Genomic DNA, 21,199 nt, shown 5'->3' with positions numbered 1-21,199 from the left:
AGATGGTTTCAGATGGACACATTACTGCCCTCTACAAGTCTCAGGGTTCTGGGAGTGAGGAATAAGGGGGATGTAGATACCAGAAGGTAATTAACAGTGTCTGCCGTGCTCCTGTATTGGACCTTTGCTCAGAACATTTCTTAAACTCCCTCTCGTAATTTACCTTCAACATCAGATGAGCCAGAGAAAGAAAATCAGTGTCAGTACTTGCGGCCACATATTAACAGTGTTTTCTAGGTTCCCTAAACCGTATTAGTTACCTTGATCACTTCCTTTGTTTACCAATTATCCACCAAACCCTCTTCTTCTAATCTACTGCCACTGAAGATACTGAAAGGAGATGTGGCAACTAATTGTAATAGCCAAAGGCTCAACAACTTAGTTGTCTAGCAGTAGAAGACTGATTGACTAAGCCATGGTATTTTCAACTTTGATAAGAGAATAAGGAATGTCTCTACATGCTGCTGCGAGTCATCTCTTGAGTATATTGTTGGGTGGGGGGGAAGATAAGGTGGAAAAACTATGTATAGTATGCTGGCATTTATCTAAAAGCAGCTGTGTGTGTCTCTTGTCTCTTCCTGCCCTGCCCCCCAAATGAAAGATAAAACAAACAAAAAATACTTTATTTTTAAATTGTTACCTATAGGGGGAGTGAGGGAACAGGATGGAAGTGGCAGGGATAAAAGCTACTTTTTTCATACATGCCTTTTTGTATATTTGACTGTGGAACCACCCTAAGTATTTTATAACATTATAAAACAAAATTAATTTTTAAAACCTTTTTCTTCTCTGGGGTGTCTAGGTGTTCAGTCAGTTAAGCATCCGACTCTTGATCTCAGCTCAGGTCTTGATCTTAGGGTCGTGAGTTCAGACCTCATGTTGGGCTCCACGCTGGGTGTGGAGCCTACTTTAAAAAAAATAATAATAATGTTAAAAACTTTTTATTCCCGGATAATTTTAAACTTAAAAAAAGTTGCAGAATATTGCAATGTTCTAGGACTCTTCACTTAACTTTCCTTAATGTTAACATTTCATATAACTATAGTCTAATTATAGAAACCAGGACATTAACATTGACACAATAATCTATAGACCTTTTTCATATTCCTTTAGTTTAAATTTTTCTTTTTCTAGTCGGGGATCCAATGCGTGTTCTCATATTTCCTTTAGAAATCCTGACTCCTTAGCCTCCTTTGGTTTGCAGCAGAGCTTGTCTTTCCTTATCTTTCATGACCTTAACACTTTTGAAGGGTACTGACCAGCTATCTTTCAGTTTGTGTCTACCTGATGTTTTCTCATGATCAGATTTGAGGTTATGCATTTTCAGCAAGAATATCATAGAAGTGATGTTATGTGCTCCTCAGTGCATCATTTCAGGGGGTACATGGATTAATACATCTTACTGCTTGTGATGTTAACCTTGATTACTTGGTCGAGGTGGTGTCTGCCAGGTTTCTTCACTGTCAAGTAACTATTTTATTTTTACCTTTAAACTCAATCAGTATCTTGGGGGGAGATATCTTGAGACTCTATAAATACCCTGTTTCTCACCATACTCTGGCCTGTTAATTTTAGCATCCATTAATGGTTCTTGCCTTCAACAATTACTACCATGGGGTTTGGCTCCTCATAATTTTCTATTTCAGTCATTTCCTATACACTTATTAATTGGAATTCTACTGTAGAGAACAGCTTCTTTCCCCCCGTTTATTTCTTTATACCAGTATTGACTCGTTTTATTTATGGGTTACAGTCTCTTACTCTCATTACTTATTTTGTTGTTCACACTTGGTCATTAGGAGGTCCTTCGGGTTGGCGCCTGTGTCCTTTTGACATGCTCCCATCAGTTTTTGAGCACTTCCTTTCTGGCACCACAAGATGTTCAGGTTCATGTTGCATTTTTCCTGCCACAGCCATAGAATTGACAGTTCTTCCAAGGATCCCTGGTTCCTTTTATTCAGGAATGGCATATAGGGGCACTGGGGCTCAGTTCATTAAGCATCTGACTCAGGTCATGATCTCAGGGTCCTAGGATCGAGCCCCACGTCGGGGTGGGTGTCCTGCTCAGCAGGGAGTCTGCGTGTCTCCTTCCCCCTGCTCATTATCTCTCTCTCTCTCAACTAAATAAATCTTAAAAAAAAAAACGAATGGCATTTAGCCACCAAGATCTGGCTCCTAGCAGTGCCCGTTGCTGCTGGAGTAGAGTACTATGGCTTCTAGACTCTCTGAGCAGACAGAGCTAGGAAATGTATGTATGTGTGTATGCTTGACACAAGCATGCATGCCATGCGTCTCTACTTTCCCATATCTGTCCACCCACAGTGAGTTGCTGATTCCAGTCCAACAACACAGGATTCACTCCAGCCTTCCCCTCTTCCTTCTTTTTAAGTCATTTCTCTGGCTGTGGGAAGTTTCAGTCTCATGGTAACACAGTATATTTACTCATTTGTTCAATCCTAGTATGTACATAAAGTCGTCGCAGAATTTCTAACCCATATTCTGTGACACATAAATAAATTTACCAGCGTATGATAGTGGACTATAGTAGTGGGTTGGTTTTTTGTTTGTGTGTCATTAGTCTTGCCATATATAATCAAAATACCATTTTCCCAAGTTACTTGGTTTGGTTTTCTTCTTTCCCACTCCCTTCATTATGGTTAAATTAATGTGGGGGAAAAAAATCAATCCCTAAAATGCAGAAGCAAAATGAAACCGTTGAATCTAGCTGTATATCAAGTGGACAGTGTAATCCCAAGGCAGAGATTATTTCAAATGTTGGTATTTAATATTTTTGACATTTTCATTTTGATATCATTTCAGTTTGCGATTCCAATATAGCCTTTATCCAGATTTACCAACTCTTTACATTTTGCCCCATTTACTTTATCATTTTGCCTTCTATCTCCCCTACCTCTCTGAGTACATACTTAGACTTAAACACATGTGTACACACACCATTTTTTATCTGAACCATTTGCGAGTAAGTTGTCCCCAAGTCCTTTAGTGTGTAAGTGCAAGGACATTCTCTTCTATAATCCACAGTTTAGTTCTCAGAATCAGGAAATAAGACGACAGTCTTCAGTCCACAGTCCATATTCAGATTTATCATTTATTTCAGTGTCCTTCATAGCCCCTCTTCCCCTGCAGTCTGAAATCCATCCAGTCCAGGAGCACCCATCACCTTACTTCCCATATCTCTTTAGTCTTCTTGAGTCAGAAGAGTTCCTCAGTCTTTCTTTTACGACCTTTGTTTTTAAGGGGTACAGGCCAGTCGTACAGATCATCCCTCAGTCTGTGTTTGTATTTCCTCAGGATTGGATTCAGGCTTAGTAATACCAGTGAAGTGATATATCCTTCTCAATATATCAGCATTACAAGAGGCATGATGTCTGTTTGTGTGGTAATAGGTACTTGGGTATCTTAGTTAAGGGCGAGCTGCCAGATGTCTCCACTATAAAGTTGCTGTTTTTCCCTTTGAAATTAATAAGCAATTTTGAGAGGTACTTTGAGACTGTGTAAGTAAATATTCCTCATCAAAGTTTTACCCACTGGTTTTAGTTTCCATTGATTGTTTTTGCCTGAATCAGTCAGCACTGTGATGGTTGCAAAGGAGTGATTTTCTAAGCTTTGTTACTTGAACTCTAAATTTTAGTCATATCCTACTATAAGAAAGAGTTTTCCTTTTTTCTCCCCTGTATTGATGTCATTATGTACTCGTGGGTTCTTTTTTCATTCAGTGGGTTATATTCCACTACTATATTTATTTTGATATTCAGATCATCCTGGACATAGCCAGCCAGTGGTAAACCTCTTCAAGTTGGTGGTGTTATTTGGGTATGTCTCTATCCTTCCTTGCGTACTTCCTTACATTCTGGCACAATAATATGTTTGGGGCTCATCCTGTACTTTTCCTGCCCCCCCCCCCCAGCCCTGGGATCAACTATTTCTCTAACATACCTTGCTTTTATCCTAATGGAGAATATATTTAGAAACCAAGATCTGAGAGTGAGTTATGGCCTTTGCTGTTGTTTCTAGGCCCGTTCGGTGGACATAGCTGGAATACATACACAGAATATAAATGCACATAGATACATAACATGCATTCATTTGTATGTGTATATGTACACATGTATAATAAACCTATAAATACACATATATCCATATCTGTTTCTATACCTGTATGTATGTGTATGTTTGTATATTCACACAGGCACACACCTAACCACGAGTTAATACTGAAACCTCTAAATCCATTAATACCACGGTTATTCTAGTTTTTTCTTTATAGATTTGTAACTTCCTTCTTCAACAGTGAAAACCCTAACTTCTTTTTTTAATTTTATTTTATTTTATTATATTATGTTAATCACCATACATTACATCATTAGTTTTAGATGTAGCGTTCCATGATTCATTGTCTGTGCATAACACCCAGTGCTCCATGCAGAACGTGCCCTCTTTAATACCCATCACCAGGCTAACCCATCCTCCCACCCCCTCCCCTCTAGAATCCTCAGTTTGTTTCTCAGAGTCCATAGTCTCTCATGAAAACCCTAACTTCTGTTTCTCTCAGTATATTTATGCATTTCCTCAATCCTATATTACGTAGAAAATAGTTTCAGATTTTCTAACCCTACCATGGGAAAGAAAAAGAAACCTACCTGCCACTGTGTATTTAAAACACTGTAATATGAGTGTACATACTTAGTGGGATATAACCCTATGAGAGGAGGAAAACAGAAATCTTGCATTGTTTTTAGTTATGTTTTGGGGGGATCATAATGATACAGTTTTTCTGAGACTATTACATAAATTGTGAGATAAATCAAATGAATAATGATATTGGTGTGATTGAGAATTGAGCTTTTTGACATGGTTAAAAAGAGATACAGGTATGTGGTTGGTAACATTAAAATCCCATACTTTTAAGTTTAAATTATAAATAATGGTATGATCTCATGATGTATTTTGTCTTATATATGCACATGGTTGGATACACTACACACACACACACACACACACAAACACAAACACTTCTGAATAGGCCTAGAAACAATGACCTACCTAATAGCAATGAGCACCTCTAGAGCATCCAGACTCCCACTGAAAGAAACCAGGACTCCCAGGAAAAAAATGGCTGAATCTAGGTCTGGGCAGGAGATCTACAGTAGGAACATGGAACGTGTCATACCAGAAAGCAAACATGAATAGACCTATCCATATCTATTTCTTTCTATGTATGTATATGTGTACTTACCCCCCCCCCATAAGCATGAGCTCATATGGATACCTCCAAATCCATTTTTAACACCAGAGTTTATTCTCATCTTGCTCCTTTCTATATTCGACTGGATCATGTTAAAAGAATTCAGGAGGCAACTTGAAATTTCCCACAGGAAAAAGAATAACAACAATGGGATAAAACATAGGACATATATTTAAATGCATAACCTCATTGTGTTCTTTAAAAAATAAATAGAAGGGGCGCCTGGGTGGCTCAGTTGGTTAAGCGACTGCCTTCGGCTCAGGTCATGATCCTGGAGTCCCGGGATCGAGTCCCGCATCGGGCTCCCTGCTCGGCAGGGAGTCTGCTTCTCCCTCTGACCCTCCCCACTCTCATGTGCTCTCTCTCATTCTCTCTCTCTCAAATAAATAAATAAAATCTTTAAAAAAATAAAATAAAATAAATAAATAAATAGAAAAGTCTTCATTGGTCACTTTTGGAGGATGTTATTTTGGAAACTGATTTAAGTGAAGAGAAAGAAGGGGCACCTGGGTGGCTTAGCCAGTTACATGTCCGACTCTTGGTTTCAGCTCAGGTCCTGATCTCATGGCTCATGAGATGGAGCCCTGCTGTGGGCTCTGCACTCAGCGGGAGTCTGGATGGATATTCTTTCCCTCTGCCCCTTTCCCCACTCGTGCACTCTCTCACTCTCTGTCTCTAAAATAAATAAATAAATCTTTAAAAAATAAATAGAAAGAATCAGGCATTTAGCTTGTCTTTTCTACAGAAACTGAACATCAGGGTAACCAAAAAATTGATGAGGGATTGTAACCTCTAATGAAATAGTGGATCTAGTCAATGATTATCACTCAAAGAAAGACAACCAGACCTCATATGCCTCCTGAGGGAAATTCAAACACCACCAAGAAACACACTTGCCAGAAATCAAATCTTAACCTGATCAAGTCTCAAGATACAGCTCCCAGTTTAGAGGAAATATAGGGAACAGAGGAACTTGTTCAGTGACACAGCCAGAATGCAGGTGGCAAAATGTGGACTGTTAGAAACTAGAGGACAGAAACCTGGTCTCTCCAACAAAAAAGTTGCATTTCAGGGGCTCCTGGGTGGCCTAGTCAGTTGAGCATCTGACTCTTGATTTCGGCTCAGGTCATGATCTCAGGGTCATGAGATCAAGCCCCGAATCGGGCTCCCTACTCAGTGCAGAGTCTGCTTGTCCCTCTCCCTCTGCTCCTCCCCGCTCTTGCACTCTCTCTGTGTCAAATAAATAAAATCTTTTTTTAAAAAGTTGCATTTGAAAAAGGGAGAGGTCAAAAAGCAAGGAGTATCTATAGATTGAAAGAGACTTGAGACATATTAACCCGCTACAACATATGGGCCCTATTTACATCCTGATCGAACAAGCAAACTTAATATGCGTATGAGATAAGCAAGGAAATTGGGACACTGACGAGATGGTTCATTCCAAGTGTTCATGTTTTGAAGTGTGGCAATGGCAAAGACAAGAGTCCTTGTCTTTCGAATTATACATTAAATACGTAAAGATGAAACCTTAGGATGCCTAGGATTTGCTTCATAATAGTCTTAGAGGGTGGGGGCATAGTAGAGATGAAAAACGATTGTCCATAAGTACTTTACTGTTGTCTATGTGTGAAAATTTCTTTCTAGTGAAATGAAAAAGTGGTGTTGCCAGCTCTGAGGCATTTGCCCAGAGAGCAGGACAGCATCCTGGGAATGAGTGCCTGTGCTCAGACTGCAAGCTGGGGAGGGTAGGAAGCCATGTCCTTCTCATCACTTTATCCCAGCATATGGTAGTCACTCAGTAAATGAGTGACTTTGAAAAAAAAAAAAAAAAGAAATGAGTGAGTTTGAAGGGACAGCCAACATCTGGGTGAATTTTGTTCCAAAATTGGTCCCATGACTCATAACTGTGAGAGCTGGCCACTCACACCACATGGTATTTAAGCATTTCCCTGTTCCTTGGGCTGCTGCCATTATATCTGGTGACATGATATATATGACCTTCCTTCCTTCGCAGGCTCAGGCCCGATGTCACCGGATAGGCCAGAGCAAGGCCGTGAAGGTGTATCGCCTCATTACTCGGAACTCCTACGAGCGGGAAATGTTTGACAAGGCCAGCCTAAAGCTGGGCCTGGACAAAGCTGTTCTTCAGGACATAAACCGAAAGGGCAGCACCAATGGAGTGAGTATGACAGTACCTGCCCGGGGTCCCCAAGAAGCACTCCTCACACAGCCTGGGCCCCTCTGGAGTCTTCCTTCCTACAGCTGTTTTAAGATTCACTTTCACTAAATCGAGTCAGGTTGCACGTCTTTGTTGAGTCATTCCCCACAGCAGAGGATCATTCAGGGTCAGATCTCTGCATTTTACAGATGCATAAAGGAAGTCTGTAGGCACAGTTAAGGGGTAGGATTGCCCAGCATGCAGTAACGTTTTTAGTAAGCAGAGTTTTTAACAGTGCCCATTAGAAGTCAGTAGGTCTTAACAGTTAGCACTCTACATATCTATTGTCACCATGCCTTATCTTGTACTCCAGACTTCGAGCTTCCTTGGGGTATAAGGGAACCTATTTTACCTGTATCACCCATGGACCTTAACAGTACTTGGCATATTAAAGATGTTCATTGCATGATGGTCAGTGAAAAAAATGAATGAAAAAATTAGCAGCTTGCAATATGGCAGTTAATAAAATCTTTTTCCCCCTCCACAGGGATGAAAAATTGCAGCTAAGATTCCTAAATCGTATTAAATTATAGGCCAACAAAGCAGAGTTATCTCCTTAATCTCTGGACTCAGGGCATCAAAGGTTGGGAATTAAAACCTTCTAAATGAGTTGTCTTCAGTCCAGATGTTCTATATCCTCTTAGCTATGCGTATGTTGCTAAGTATAATACTTCAAGTTCCAGTGCTGGGACTCATGGAATTCCCTCTTGTGATTGATAGAGAACCAGATTCTTAATTACAACCAGGAAAGGGTGTTTTGAACTCCCATTTCCTATTTTCAACAAGCAGTTGAGAAGATCACACTTGGCACAGGATCCTTTCTTTAGTTGAGAAATGACATCATTTCCAGTACTCATGTATTTATTTAATAACGAATAAATCATCATTCTTTAGCTCATTTAATACATCTGGAGGTTTTTAAAGATACAGACTCAAGCTAAAACATTAAATATATCCACTTTAGTGGTGCATAGTTTAAATACCTTGTAACATTTGATAGTAACCAATGTCCTGAGGAATGTTAGGGCCATTAGGTCATGTGCTGGCTTTTCTTCCAGAGCTCCCTATAGGGGATTATCTGCCTGCCCTCCCCATAGTTTTCTTGAATGTCTTTATCTGGGCTTTAGTTTTCTAGAACTTGTAGCCCATATCTTTATTCTTCTGACATGTGCAGTTAGTGGAGGAAGTGTGTACTGAATCATGAGGGCCAGATTTGAGGCTGTTTTTCTCCTGTGCATTTTCCACTTTGTGAGTAGCCTTTGGTGACCTGTCCAGGTACAACAGCTCTCAAAAATGGAGGTAGAGGACCTGCTCCGGAAAGGTGCTTATGGAGCCTTAATGGATGAGGAAGATGAAGGCTCCAAGTTCTGTGAAGAAGACATAGACCAGATTCTGCAGAGAAGAACCCACACCATCACCATCCAGTCCGAAGGGAAAGGGTCTACTTTCGCCAAGGTATGGCACCTTTCCTCCAGAGTCCGTGTTGGAGTGGGAGCAGAAAGAAAACTATTCTTCGATCTTCACTGGCCAGGCTGTTTTCTCTATATGCAAACCTCTGAGATTGTGTACACCTCTGTTTTGTGTGAGACTAAATTCTGAGTAATGAGCCAGAAGCTCTATAGAAAGAAAACACCACTCCTGACGTTTGGGACCTGATCTTCAGCAGACAGGACAGACACTTTGGTTTACAGCTTGCACTGTTCACTGTTCACAAAGACTGCTCTGACATCTTTGAGTGGTCATCTGGATTTCCTTCTAGAGCACTCCTTGACCACTGTCCAAGCCCTGAAATTCCAATGAACATTGCATTCCTCAAACTGAAGCAAGTGTTTTTGCTCATTTCATGAGAAAAGAGATGTTAGTCTAGATTCCTAGCTGCTAGTCTAGGTACCCCTTTCCTCTGCCATTCAGCTCACTGGGTTTTGGATTCAACTAATGAGACCACTTACCAGATCACTTTCAGGTGTCCCTGACCACAGGCTCTGGGAGCTTTGTGGCCTGTTTGGTTGACTTATGTAGGACTTCTTCAGTAGAACATCCTGTGCTTTATGGGTGCCGCTCATCTCATTACACCTCGTACTGCCTAACTCAGTGCCTTTCCTATAGTAGACGTTTGGAAAGTGGTGAGCTGAAAGAAAAATTCCATCTAGGGAAGTTGGAAGAAGGAACCCTTTCGCAGGGAACTAGACATCAAGTGACACATTGCCATTGTGTTCCAGGGGCTTTCTTCCTGCTTCCAAGTTTCAGTTCCAAAAAATGACCTATACATTGAAATTGTTAATTTCCTTACCCAATCTTTAGAAAAGAACAGTCTTGAGATTTTTACATTCATTTGGGAGGCTCTGTTAGGGGTTTCGGTTTCAAATGCAGTTAGAGAACATACTTGAGATTCTGGTACATTTGAAATAACATAGGTGGTATTACCAGTTTGTACTGTGTTCAAATGCAGTTTATTGACTTTCATCATCTCCACAGGCTAGCTTTGTGGCTTCAGGAAACAGGACAGATATTTCCTTAGATGACCCAAACTTTTGGCAGAAATGGGCTAAAATAGCTGAACTGGACACTGAAGCAAAGAATGAAAAGGTACGGTACTGAGAATGTTCTATTCCATCGCAATTTCTCTGTGTCTCATAGGACCATAAATTCCCACACAGCTCATCAAGTCATTATTCACTCCTGAGCCTTAGTTCGTAAGTGAGCTGCTATAGGTAACATACTTAAAATATGCCTGACACATAGACAGAGCTTGATAAATGTTCGCTGTTGTAATTTCAAAATGACCTAATGGGACATGCAGTTTGCTGGGCACCCGGGAAATTTGACAGAGGCAGTTAGAACTGGGACTGGCCAGGGGCACCTGGGTGGCTCAGTCAGTTAAGCATCTGCCTTCGGTTCAGGTCATGATCCCAGGGTCCTGGGATCGAGCCCCACATCGGGCTCCCTGCTCAGCGGGAAGCCTGCTTCTCCCTCTCCCACCCCCCTGCTTGTATTCCCTCTCTCGCTGTGTCTCTGTCAAATAAATAAAATCTTTTTTTAAAAAAATAAAAATAAATAAAAAAATTTTAAAAAGAACTGGGACTGACCACACACAGGTCAAGTTCAGCCCTCTGACCCAAGCCAGCATCCCATCCTTGGCATGTGAGTGTTTTACCTCTGCTTCAATACTTCCTATGAAAGAAACTTCACCTGTGACAAATACTCCAGAGGAGACAAAGCAGCATGAGGGGCTTCGTTGGTCTCCCCTCCATTCTTTCAGTATCTTGAGTTCTTCTACTTCTGAACATGAGAAAGAGAATAGCCCTGGAATGAAACCAGAGTCTGGTGTCAGTCCGCCTCCGACTGTGTGCCTCTGGGCAAGGCAGTTGACCCCACTGAGATAAGTGAGCAAGACATGGGACAAAAGGAGGTGGTGACACCCTCTCGCAGAGTTGGCGATATTTGTGAATACACCTGCCTAGCCTGTGGGGAGGCACCCCTTAAGTGTTCATCTCATCCCTTCCCTCCATCCCTGGTCCTGTCACCTCACTCCAGGATGCACACACATCACTTTCTACTTGTCTTCTCTGGTGGCTGTTGAACCCCTGTGGATCCACGAACCCAGGAGACAGTCCCTGCACATAGCTAGCTGATTCAGTGACCAGCACCCAGCCTTAACACTTCCGTGGGATCACCAGAGCTTGCTCAGTCCACCCTCTTCTCTTCTGTAGGAAGAGTCTGAAGTCCCTTGAGTAACCTGTTTAGTAAAACCTGTTTTACAAGGTCACAATCAAGAAGTTACTCTATGTGCTGGACAGTGGGCGAGGGTGGGGAGAAAAAGCTCTTGTCCTTAGAGACCTTTAGAAGCAGCTGGAGCATACAAGGCAGGGAGCAAGGGGACTGAAGCAGGGGTAACGCCACTGTGTATTGGGGCCACACAGACAAGTATTTAGGAGCTGAGCTGAGCTTTGGGAAGAGGTATGGGGGAGGGGGGAAGGAAAAGGAGCAGGAGCTTATGGGGACTCTTAAAGAGGCAATGGTTCTGGCATGGATGGTTCTCCTCTCAGAGGAGCTGCCAGAATGAGCAGAGGATCCTGGGCTGGGGATCATGTCTTCAGTGAAAGACAAAAGGTTAGCAGTTAGTGCTCATGGAAGACAGAGAGTAAAGAAGCAAGGAATGTGTATGTCTTCAGAAAGTTGCTGAGCAGATGGATTTGTCCAGCTCCTCCTGTCTAGAGCGCAGGCTGCCCCTGCATGCTGGGCAACAGCTGGGGTGTGCCACTCCAGCCTTTCTTGGCAAGAGCAGACTGCCACTCTGGGCACTGGGGGGCCTTGTTCCCCATACCTGCTCTGCTGGCAGGACTGCAGAAAGAGCAGATGGTGGTGGACAGCGCTGGGGTCTTGGGGGAGCGTGCCATCTCTAGTGAGTCTCCGAGAATCCGCTCTGCTTGTCGTGGTCATGGGAGGTGTACTGGGAAGGGCCTTTCCTGCTGGAGGATGAGGCCGCGTGTGGTTTTCTACCGGATGTGTCCTCAGGACCCAGGACCAGCCACAGGATATGCGTGTGCATTGTGATGGGAGTAGAGCAAAGAGGGCTCTCTCCCCAACCGACCTCTCTGTTTCTAGGAGAGCTTAGTGATCGACCGGCCTCGAGTGAGAAAGCAGACCAAACACTACAATTCCTTTGAGGAGGATGAGCTCATGGAGTTCTCCGAGCTAGACAGTGACTCCGATGAAAGGCCCACGAGGTCCAGACGCCTCAATGACAAAACCAGGCGCTACCTCCGAGCTGAGTGCTTCCGGGTGGAGAAGAACCTGCTCATCTTTGGGTGGGTATCGGCTTTGCCTATGTGTTACTGTTTTCCAGTCCCTGAGATTTGTCCAGTTTGTCTCTCCAGTCACCTCTAAGAGCTCCGGGCTGATGAAGGGTCTGTTAGAGCAGGAGAGAACTGTGCGTTTTGCCCATGGCCCCCTCAGTCATTGTTCACTCTGCTGCCATATTGTAGACGTGCCATGGTTTTCTCATGTGCTTGTTCCAGCAAATCTCTGTTACTAATTTGCTGCCTGGTACTGATTTCCTGCTCCCCGCCCCCAGGGATGTACGAGGAGTCCGTGCAACAGATGTTACAGTTAGGGCATGATTTGTGCAGGGCTCTGGTTCTGGTAGAAGTAGAAGATTTAGCTTCTGAGAGCTCACCATTGCTTTTGAATACTGCAGCTGGACTCTCTTAATTCCAAATTTATTCCCTGCTCCAAATAGTTTCATCCCTCCCTTGTTAACATTCTGGTGGCTATAGGAAGCTCTCACTGTCCAGGTCACCTTAGTGACATTTGGTGTGCTACAGCATGTGGTCCTTGGAGGCCTTTCAGGGCTAAGCCCTGAGGGTGATGAGTAGACCCGACAGAGGATGAGAAGCACTCTTGGCTCCTGTTTGTCCTGCAGTGTTGAGGGCACACGTGGCCCTTCCTCCCTCCAATGCCCTTCTGTATTTCCACTCTCAGCTGGGGCCGGTGGAAGGACATCCTGACTCATGGGCGATTCAAGTGGCATCTGAATGAGAAGGACATGGAGATGATTTGCCGGGCCCTGCTGGTATACTGTGTCAAGCATTACAAGGGGGACGAGAAGATCAAGAGTTTCATTTGGGAATTGATCACACCTACCAAAGATGGGCAGGCCCAGACCCTCCAGAACCACTCAGGTGAGCGGTGGCAGGGTCATGCCTGAGAAGCGGGAGCTCCTGTATGCTTCCATCCTTCCGCCTGTGTTGCCCCAGGTTGCTGTGCTTTGGGAGACTTCTCTTTCTCAGATACATTGGAGAATGTTAGCTGTGGGAGAGGAAGGTGATTGCTTCAGTTCTCCCTCAGCATCATCCAGTGTTACGTATACCATCTTGTGGAAGTACAGTGGGCCCTCTTGAGGTTTCCCACGTGCCCGTCCTATGCACTGACCTGAGCGTCACAGGGTTCCTTCTTTGAACCGGGGTCACACCATGTGCACTGTGGTTTTTCTTTTGCATTTCACTGTTCTGTCCCAGTCCTACCTGTCTGTGCCTTTTCTTGTGCTGTGCTTTTCCTTCCCTGTGCTTGGCCGTAGCCCACCTTCACGTTTCAGGTTAAGTGTGCCTTTTTTCCTGGCCAGCTTATAAGTTCTCCAAGGGGCACACGTGATGTTCTTGATCTGCCTGGGTAAATGCCTACTGCCTGACTGAACGCTGCTGGAGTTGACTGAGCTGGGGGCCAGGCGTTTCTCCTCACTATTGGCACTGCTTGGTGGACCAAGGAGTGGGGTCTGTCATCCAGGCCACCACGCACAGCCTGGCTGCCTCTTTGCAACCCCAGCCCAGCTCTGTTCTGTCCCCCATGTTTAAGCTGCCTAGGCTCATCTACCTGCCTTTCTGCTACAGGGTTGTCTGCTCCAGTCCCCAGAGGGAGGAAGGGGAAGAAGACAAAGAACCAGCTGCTGCTCCCAGAGTTAAAGAATGCAGACTGGCTGGCCACCTGCAACCCCGAGGTAGTCCTCCATGATGACGGCTATAAGAAACACCTCAAACAGCACTGCAATAAGTGAGTGGGCCCCTCCCCATCCCTGGTGGCAGCTCTACTCACTGTCCAGACTCCTGGGATCCCCACGGGGCTGTGGGAGACTCCCTGATGCTCCTGACGACCATGCAGGGTTTGGAAAGGCAGGATGTGTGGTCTAAGCTGGGTCGGGATCCCTTCACCTAAAGCCTGTTTCACTCCTTTAGCAACATCTCTTCCTGCAGAGCCTGGATTCTCTACTAATGCAGCCTGTGCCCCTGAGGGTTTTTCTGACTTGACTCTCTAAATCCAGTTAGGACACTGGTGATTTCATTGTTCTCTCTCCTTCTGTCCCTGAGGTCACATTAGGGAAAGCAGAAGACAATGGCCACTGCTCTCAGCCTCCCCCCTCCCCCATGCCAAGTTGCTTCCTCTCCTAATGCACTGTTGCTGCTCATGGCCTCCAGGTGTTTGACAGACATGCATTTGAGACGTATCTCTTATATCCCTAGGCCCTAGGCTAGCACCGTGCAGAGGGAGGGATGCAAGGGACACAGTGACAGAAGATGAAACTGCTCTTGTTTGAGCTTGGGGAGGTGGGGCACCCAACCACCAAGCAGTGATGAGCTGTCCCTGGATACTTGCGTCACAGTATGGGGGATCTGTTAGAACTTAAAGGGCCCTTGGAGACCCCTCCCCCCAATCCAGCTTCCTAGGCCTAGGGTGATCTCCCCAGCACTCCTGCTCAGCAGTGAGCAGGCCTCTGCTGCCACACCTCTGGTTATAACCATAGAATTTAAGTGATAAGTAAGAGTTCGTTAATTTCTAAATTAGTATGTTTTGATAGGTTTTTGTTTCCTCCCTGTGACATCATCTAATGGTCCTGTGGTGGTTGTTGGGTTGTATCTTTTATGGATGAAGTGTGGTCCTTGCCCTTCATCTCTCCAAAGCTTTAAAGAGAGGCCTCATGTCCAAAACTGTAATAAAACCTGCACAGAAGTACAGGCTCTTTGGGAAAGAGAATCCAAGGGCACGTGCTTGGTGGTAGAACCTGCCTGGGGCAGGACCTGGTAGCATGCTCCATGCGACTGACTCAGAGTCACCACAGAGGGGACATGCAGAGGAGGCAGCCTCAGAGCTGAATGGCCATCTCGGAGACGGTAGAACCTGCCTGGGGCAGGACCTGGTAGCATGCTCCATGCGACTGACTCAGAGTCACCACAGAGGGGACATGCAGAGGAGGCAGCCTCAGAGCTGAATGGCCATCTCGGAGATGGTAGAACCTCCCTGGGGCAGGACCTGGTAGCATGCTCCATGTGACTGACTCAGAGTCACCACAGAGGGGACATGCAGAGGAGGCAGCCTCAGTAAGAGAGCTCGTAGGAGACCTCGCACTGCAAACTAGATGAAGATTCTCTTGTACTTTAAGCAGCCATCTTTCTTGAACAAGTGAGACATGTGGTAAAAAAAAATAATAATAATGTTTGAGGAGAAGAATTAATCTGGCAACAGCAAGATGGAATAGGTCAACCTAGAGCTGAATGGCCATCTAGGAGAGTTCTGTCATAATTCAAGTATTGATCATGAGGACCTAGAGAAGGGTGCTGACTAGAGAGTTGGGGAGAAAGGGTCAACTGTGAGACGTGACCAAGGAATAATGTGTAACGACGGGTGATGAGGAATCCATACGCAGCTAACTCCACAATCGTGAGCCTCACCAGCTGGGAGGCTAACGGTGCTTGGGCCAGGACAGAATCAAAATCCTTCTATTCACTGAAAGATGCAGAGCAAAACGAAGGACTCGGGTTTTGCCCTGCTGAGTTACAGCAGTAGTATTTGGCTATTCCGTTCACAACTGCACATGTGGGCGTGGAGTGCTGAAAATAGGCTGAGCTGCAGAGGTTGACATAGAACTTCCCTTGATACCTGCAGAGATGATCACAGATGATGACCAGAACCATTTCGGACCTTTGAGGAAGGCCTGAACATTTCTAACCACCACCCCCAAGACTTTTCCTGAGTGCATGCCTGATGCTGGGAATTGAGGAATGCAGTAGGGGCGCCTGGCGTGCGACCTTGATCTCGGGGTTGTGAGTTTGAGCCCCATATTGGGTATAGATTACTTAAAAAAAAAAAAAAAAGATTGCAGTAAAGCATTTCTCTGAGTTCAGAGATGCTGACTATTGTTTATTATCTTGAATCTTATGGAGACTGCTGTCCTCTTTAGTTCTGGCTCAGGAAGAGTCAGAGACTCCGAGCCAGCAGGGACTTGCAGCTCTTCCACTCAGCATGGGAGTTCTGTGGGCAGTCCCCTGACAGGGAATCTTCAGCCTGTGCTTGAGCCTTCCCGCTGATGGGAGCTTACCATTTCTCAGCAGGGCTCATTTAATTACCAGATGATTCTAATTAATCGTCCTTCTGTATATTGAATCTAAAATCTGCTTCCTTGAAATTTCCACCCACTGATCTTGAGTCCTGGTTCTGCCCTGAGGCGCGTTGGAGAACAGGCAGACTTTTCAGCAAAACTGGACTGTGAGCTTTTAGAATTGTAGGCTCTGTTAGCAAAGGTATTGCCATTCCAATATCAGATAAAGGTTAAGACAGGCTGTTCGGTCAGGACTGCGTGGATTTAAATCCCAGCCCTCTTACCTGTCAGCAGGTGCATTACTTAACCTCTTTGTGCCTTCTTTCTTTCATCTAGAAAATGAAGATGATAATAGTCCCATCTCTTAGCTCTGCTATTTGGATTAAGGGAGCTAACACGCTGCCAGTAGTAAGTGCTCAAAGCATTGTTCAGTAGTAGCAGTAGTATAGTATTTAGGGATAGGAAATTGTCATCAAAAGAACTTTAAAAATTTTTAAAAATAACTGCTTCAGATCCAAGCTATAAGTCAGGAGAGTGGTCATCCGTTTGGGGGTGGGAGTAGTGACTGGAAGGGGACCCAGGGAGCCTTCTGCTGACATGTTCTGCTTCCTGATTGGGGTCCTGGATTCACAGGTGTGTTCAGTTTGTGGAAGTTCATCAAACTGTACGTTTATCTCCTGGAAATATAGTTCATATCAACAAAATGTTGGGGAGTTTCTGTTTTTTTCAAGAAAGAGATAAAGGAAAGAGGAATAATGCCACCCAAATATTAATGGGTTTTGTTTGACTAAAGTAAGGGTATTACAGATCTACTCCAGTTCCCCTTCACTTTGAGTTTAGATGTCAACTGCGATTATCCTCTCATTCAGAGAGGGTTGCCCCATCTGTCCTCTGAGTTGATTTGCTTCTCATTTGGAGAAAAGTGAATACTACTCGGTTTAAATTCTTTTCCCTCATGCTGTAGATATTTCCAAGTACCAGCACATCTCTGTTTAGAGAAATAGAGACAGCTCTGTCTTTCATTTTCAGGAAAGCCTTCTTCCAATTGGGCTAAATCTAACCAGGCAGGAATTCCATACCTAAGGCCTCCTCATTCCATTTCTTACTGAGGAGGCCAGCGGCTACTGTCAGCAAGGTAGAAGGATCAGTGACTGTTGTAAATTCTTAGAGTTGTTATTGTCTGAGCTTTAAAAAAACAAATCTCAAAATTATTTGAGTTGATTGACAGCTGAGGTAAGGAATGACATACCAGAAAGACTTATCTTTTTGGCGTTTTTTCCATTCTGAAAATTCTAACTTGTGTGTTGCCACCTACTACTTGAGCCCATGGTGGCACTTTATGTGTTTTTAAAAAATTGTCAAAAAAAACCTTTCCTCCCACGTCCAGTTCCTGTTTCCCCCTCCAGAGGCAACCACTGCTAACCTGGTTCTTCCAGAGATATTCTGGGCATGGACCAGCTTAGGTGAATGTATAGCCTCCTTTTATCTTCCCTAAAATAACACACATTTTACATGCTATTTGTGCTCTGTGCTCTCTTTCTCTCTCTTTTTAAAATAACTTAAATGGAGGTCAGTTCCTATGTATGTAAATGGGCCTTCATTTTTAATAGCTGGCCTTTACTCTTTCCTGGTTTTGAACAAGTTACAAGTCCTCTTCGAAACCTCTTGGCAGCTCTGCTGCACATAGGAAGCATCTCCTTGACCCTGGTAGACTTCTCCGTGCCTTCCCCAACCCTCGACCCCCTGGTCCTCTTCTGCACAGTAAGTCTTTCCTGGTTGGGCTCACTTCACACTCAGATGCTGTAGGCCCCTCAAGGACAGAGCTAAATCGCTTACTTCCGTCATGTGCCTCACAGGACCCAGCGTGGTGCAGAGCACACAGGAGTTGCCCAACAAATACTTGCTTAATCGCCTTGTCTTGAGCATGTTTGGTGCCTGCCCTTGGAGCTTGAGCGTGCTCCGTGCAGAATCCAGGGAACTGAGCACCTCGGGAGAGAAGACGTGATTCTATTCTGGCAGTATTGCCGTGAATATCCATTTTAACTGTGTGCAAGTGAAACTTAAAACAGCACCATTCAACATGACCTACTCTTCAGTAGATTAGTAAACTTTAACCAGCCTCTTGGAGGGCAGCGCTGCCCCAGAGGTCATTGTGGGAGGGTTGAGTACTCTTTTATAGACCAGGAGGAACAGTGTTTCTGCTGCCGCCCATGGCTAACAGGGTGACCTAGCAGATGATGGTGAGATACGTTTTTCTGTGTAAAGGGGGATAATCACAGTAGCATCTGTCATCAGTACCTTGGGTTTTGTTTTTCTAGTGCTTTCTCATATATTACTTCACGTCACTAATAACATGGGAACACCCAGAATTTCCCTGTGTCCACTTGGGGGTCGCAACTTAAAGGCAGCTCGTGGTTCTGATACCTTTGCATTAATGTGTTCACCTTTCACAGGGTACTTTTGCGAGTCCGGATGCTGTACTACCTAAAAGCTGAAATACTGGGAGAGGCAGCTGAGAAAGCGTTTGAAGGAACCCCTGCCAGGTAAACCAAACCAACTGGAGCTCTCAGAGCTCAGTGCTAAAGAGCTGCCACATGGTGCCTGTTCGTGCAGATGGACAAAGCTGCCTGTGCTTCTGGAGGCCCGTGTTCACACCCAGCCCGGGGTCAGTTACCTACATGGTAGAGTGGGCAGGTCCCCTACATATGAAATGAAGGAGAAATTCATTTCTCTACGGCACAGCTTTTGGTGAGGTTTTGAGTTAGTTTGCTTTTCCAGATGGTGTTGTAACATTGGTTTGAACAGTTATTTCCCTGCCCTAACTAGTCGTTGTGGGATGAGTATTCATACTCTGATATGTTTGGTCCGACGGGTGTGCCCTGGGCATTTTGCTCAGAATCCCACTCTTGGCCATAGTGCCCTTCCACATTTGAGCAGTTCTCTGTATTTGCTAATCATACTAGTAATACCTGGTGCCCTGTTTGATTGTTTGCACCTTAGTTTTGTAAATTAGTGTTTCCAAAGGATTCCAAAGTAGAATCCTGTGGGAATCTCCCAAGATTTCAGAGAATGAGGCCACCGTGCTCCCAGCTACCAACCACTTGATGAAGCCGGACAGCCTCCTTCACCCCTAGACATGCTATTTGCTCTAGTCCTGTACAATGCCTATCATTCCCGGAGAAAACCAGAAGGAATGGTATTTCAGCTTTGCTTTGAGATTACCTGTGGCCATGGTTTCTTCTTCCTCTTTCTTTCTTTTTTTTTAAAGATTTTATTTATATGACAGAGACATAGTGAGAGAGGGAACAAAGCAGGGGGAGAGGGAGAGGGAGGAGCAAACTCCCTGCTGAGCAGGGAGCCGACGCAGGGCTCGATCCCAGGACTCTGAGATCATGACCTGAGCCTAAGGTAGACACTTAATGACTGAGCCACCCAGGCGCCCCTTTCCTCTTTCTTTCCATTGGACAGTGCCAATGGCTTTAGCGGTGATGGGGGCGGGGCGGGGCATTAAAGAAGGAGAGAGGTAAAGGAAAATTTGTAATCAGGAGCAACCATTACAAACTTGATAATATTTTCTGTAGTTGCTATAGTCAATTTCTAATGGGTATAGGGAGGTTGAGTCTTTTGGTAAGGAGATTCAATTTATGAATCATAAAAATGCAGCAGAATTCAACCTGATCTGGCAGAAATAATCTATCTGAACTTTCTCATCCCGCTCTGCTTTCTTAGAACATGTAGATGGAAGGAGCTAGATAGAACACGGAGAGTCCATTACCCACGCCCTTCCTTCCTTTCCTCTGCCCTCCTCAATCTTGGCTGTCAGTGCATGAGGAATGAATAGCATTTCATCCCAGAAAAGTCATTTAGCTCCTGGCAGCACCCTGGCAGAGCAGTGGGCCCAATAGTGGAGCCAGAAAGGGAGCACTGGCTGGAATGGTAGGGCCATGGACCACTATTCCCACAGAGGGAGCTGGGCCTGGGGAGGGGCAGTTAGCCGTGTGTCACAAGAAGAATAGCCTGATGGAAGAAGAAACTTCAGATGCTACAGAGGAGCCATCCCAGACAGCTGGGAGGTGGGAGAGAGGAGCCATCAGGTGGATTTTTCTCCCCAGACCCAAAGCCTTAAAGAGTAAGGACTGCGCTCAGACAAATGAAGACAGTGAGCTAAGGGTCCGTGTGAGCTTTCAGAACATGGACAGAGTTCAGTGAGGGGCTGATGGTACAGGCCTGCTAGTCCTATAGGCCTCCCCCTTAGGGCAAGTTATGTCCGTCCCTTTGGCCAGGAGCAGTGCAGTTGGTGATGAGTTTTGACCCAGTAGACCGCTGCCACCTACTGTGGGACCTCTCCTCTGAAAGGCTGTCTTCATACCCCAGCATGTACCGGTGCTGACTGTCTTATTCTCAAACACTGCTTGAGATCTCTACATGTTGAACCAAGATGATTTGGGGACTTTACAGCATTTGATTCTGTATGAATTTGACCATGTGGAAGATGTTCTACCTTCAGTTGACCAATAGATTGATGGCTTTTGCTGTGGTTCTCAACTGAAGATGGATATCTACATTTTACATGTGGACCCCAAAGCCCCACCCAGACTTACTGATGGGTTCTCCAAGAGGTGCTTCCGGGTTCTGTTTCAGTCAGTCTGAGGTAAAGCCTGGAAATCAAGTACATATGTGGAAATAATTCACTGGAGGAGGGTGATGGAAAGTCCTGGTTAGGAAACCGTGGCCCACAGCCTCCTAAGTCCTTGTAACTTCAGCCTCTTAGCATGCCACTAGGGATGTGGCTTAATACCAGGGCTCAGCCAGTAGTTCTTGCATTGTTTTGTGTCTGTGTTGAAGGAAC

The 21,199-nt window shown here is 44.8% G+C and overlaps 1 protein-coding gene across 5 annotated transcripts in view; it reads left to right on the top strand.

Moving 5' to 3' along the window:
• The window catches only part of CHD6 (chromodomain helicase DNA binding protein 6), a 196,546-nt gene that overhangs the window by 131,574 nt on the left and 43,773 nt on the right, over positions 1 to 21,199 (top strand). For all 5 annotated transcript variants that reach the window (XM_064573191.1, XM_064573193.1, XM_064573194.1 and 2 more), the window contains 7 exons: positions 7,281 to 7,445; positions 8,760 to 8,939; positions 9,960 to 10,070; positions 12,090 to 12,292; positions 12,966 to 13,165; positions 13,871 to 14,030; positions 18,804 to 18,893. In XM_064573191.1, coding sequence (XP_064429261.1) covers positions 7,281 to 7,445; positions 8,760 to 8,939; positions 9,960 to 10,070; positions 12,090 to 12,292; positions 12,966 to 13,165; positions 13,871 to 14,030; positions 18,804 to 18,893 — 1,109 coding nt within the window. The remainder of the gene's footprint in view (positions 1 to 7,280; positions 7,446 to 8,759; positions 8,940 to 9,959; positions 10,071 to 12,089; positions 12,293 to 12,965; positions 13,166 to 13,870; positions 14,031 to 18,803; positions 18,894 to 21,199) is intronic.

The sequence above is a fragment of the Mirounga angustirostris genome, unplaced genomic scaffold, assembly GCF_029215605.1.
Source record: "Mirounga angustirostris isolate CCGP_5_RB_7025 unplaced genomic scaffold, mMirAng1.0.hap1 SCAF_10, whole genome shotgun sequence".
Lineage (NCBI taxonomy): Eukaryota > Metazoa > Chordata > Mammalia > Carnivora > Phocidae > Mirounga > Mirounga angustirostris.
The sequence above is the reverse complement of the archived record's forward strand: the minus strand, read 5'-3'. Positions and strand labels throughout refer to the sequence as shown.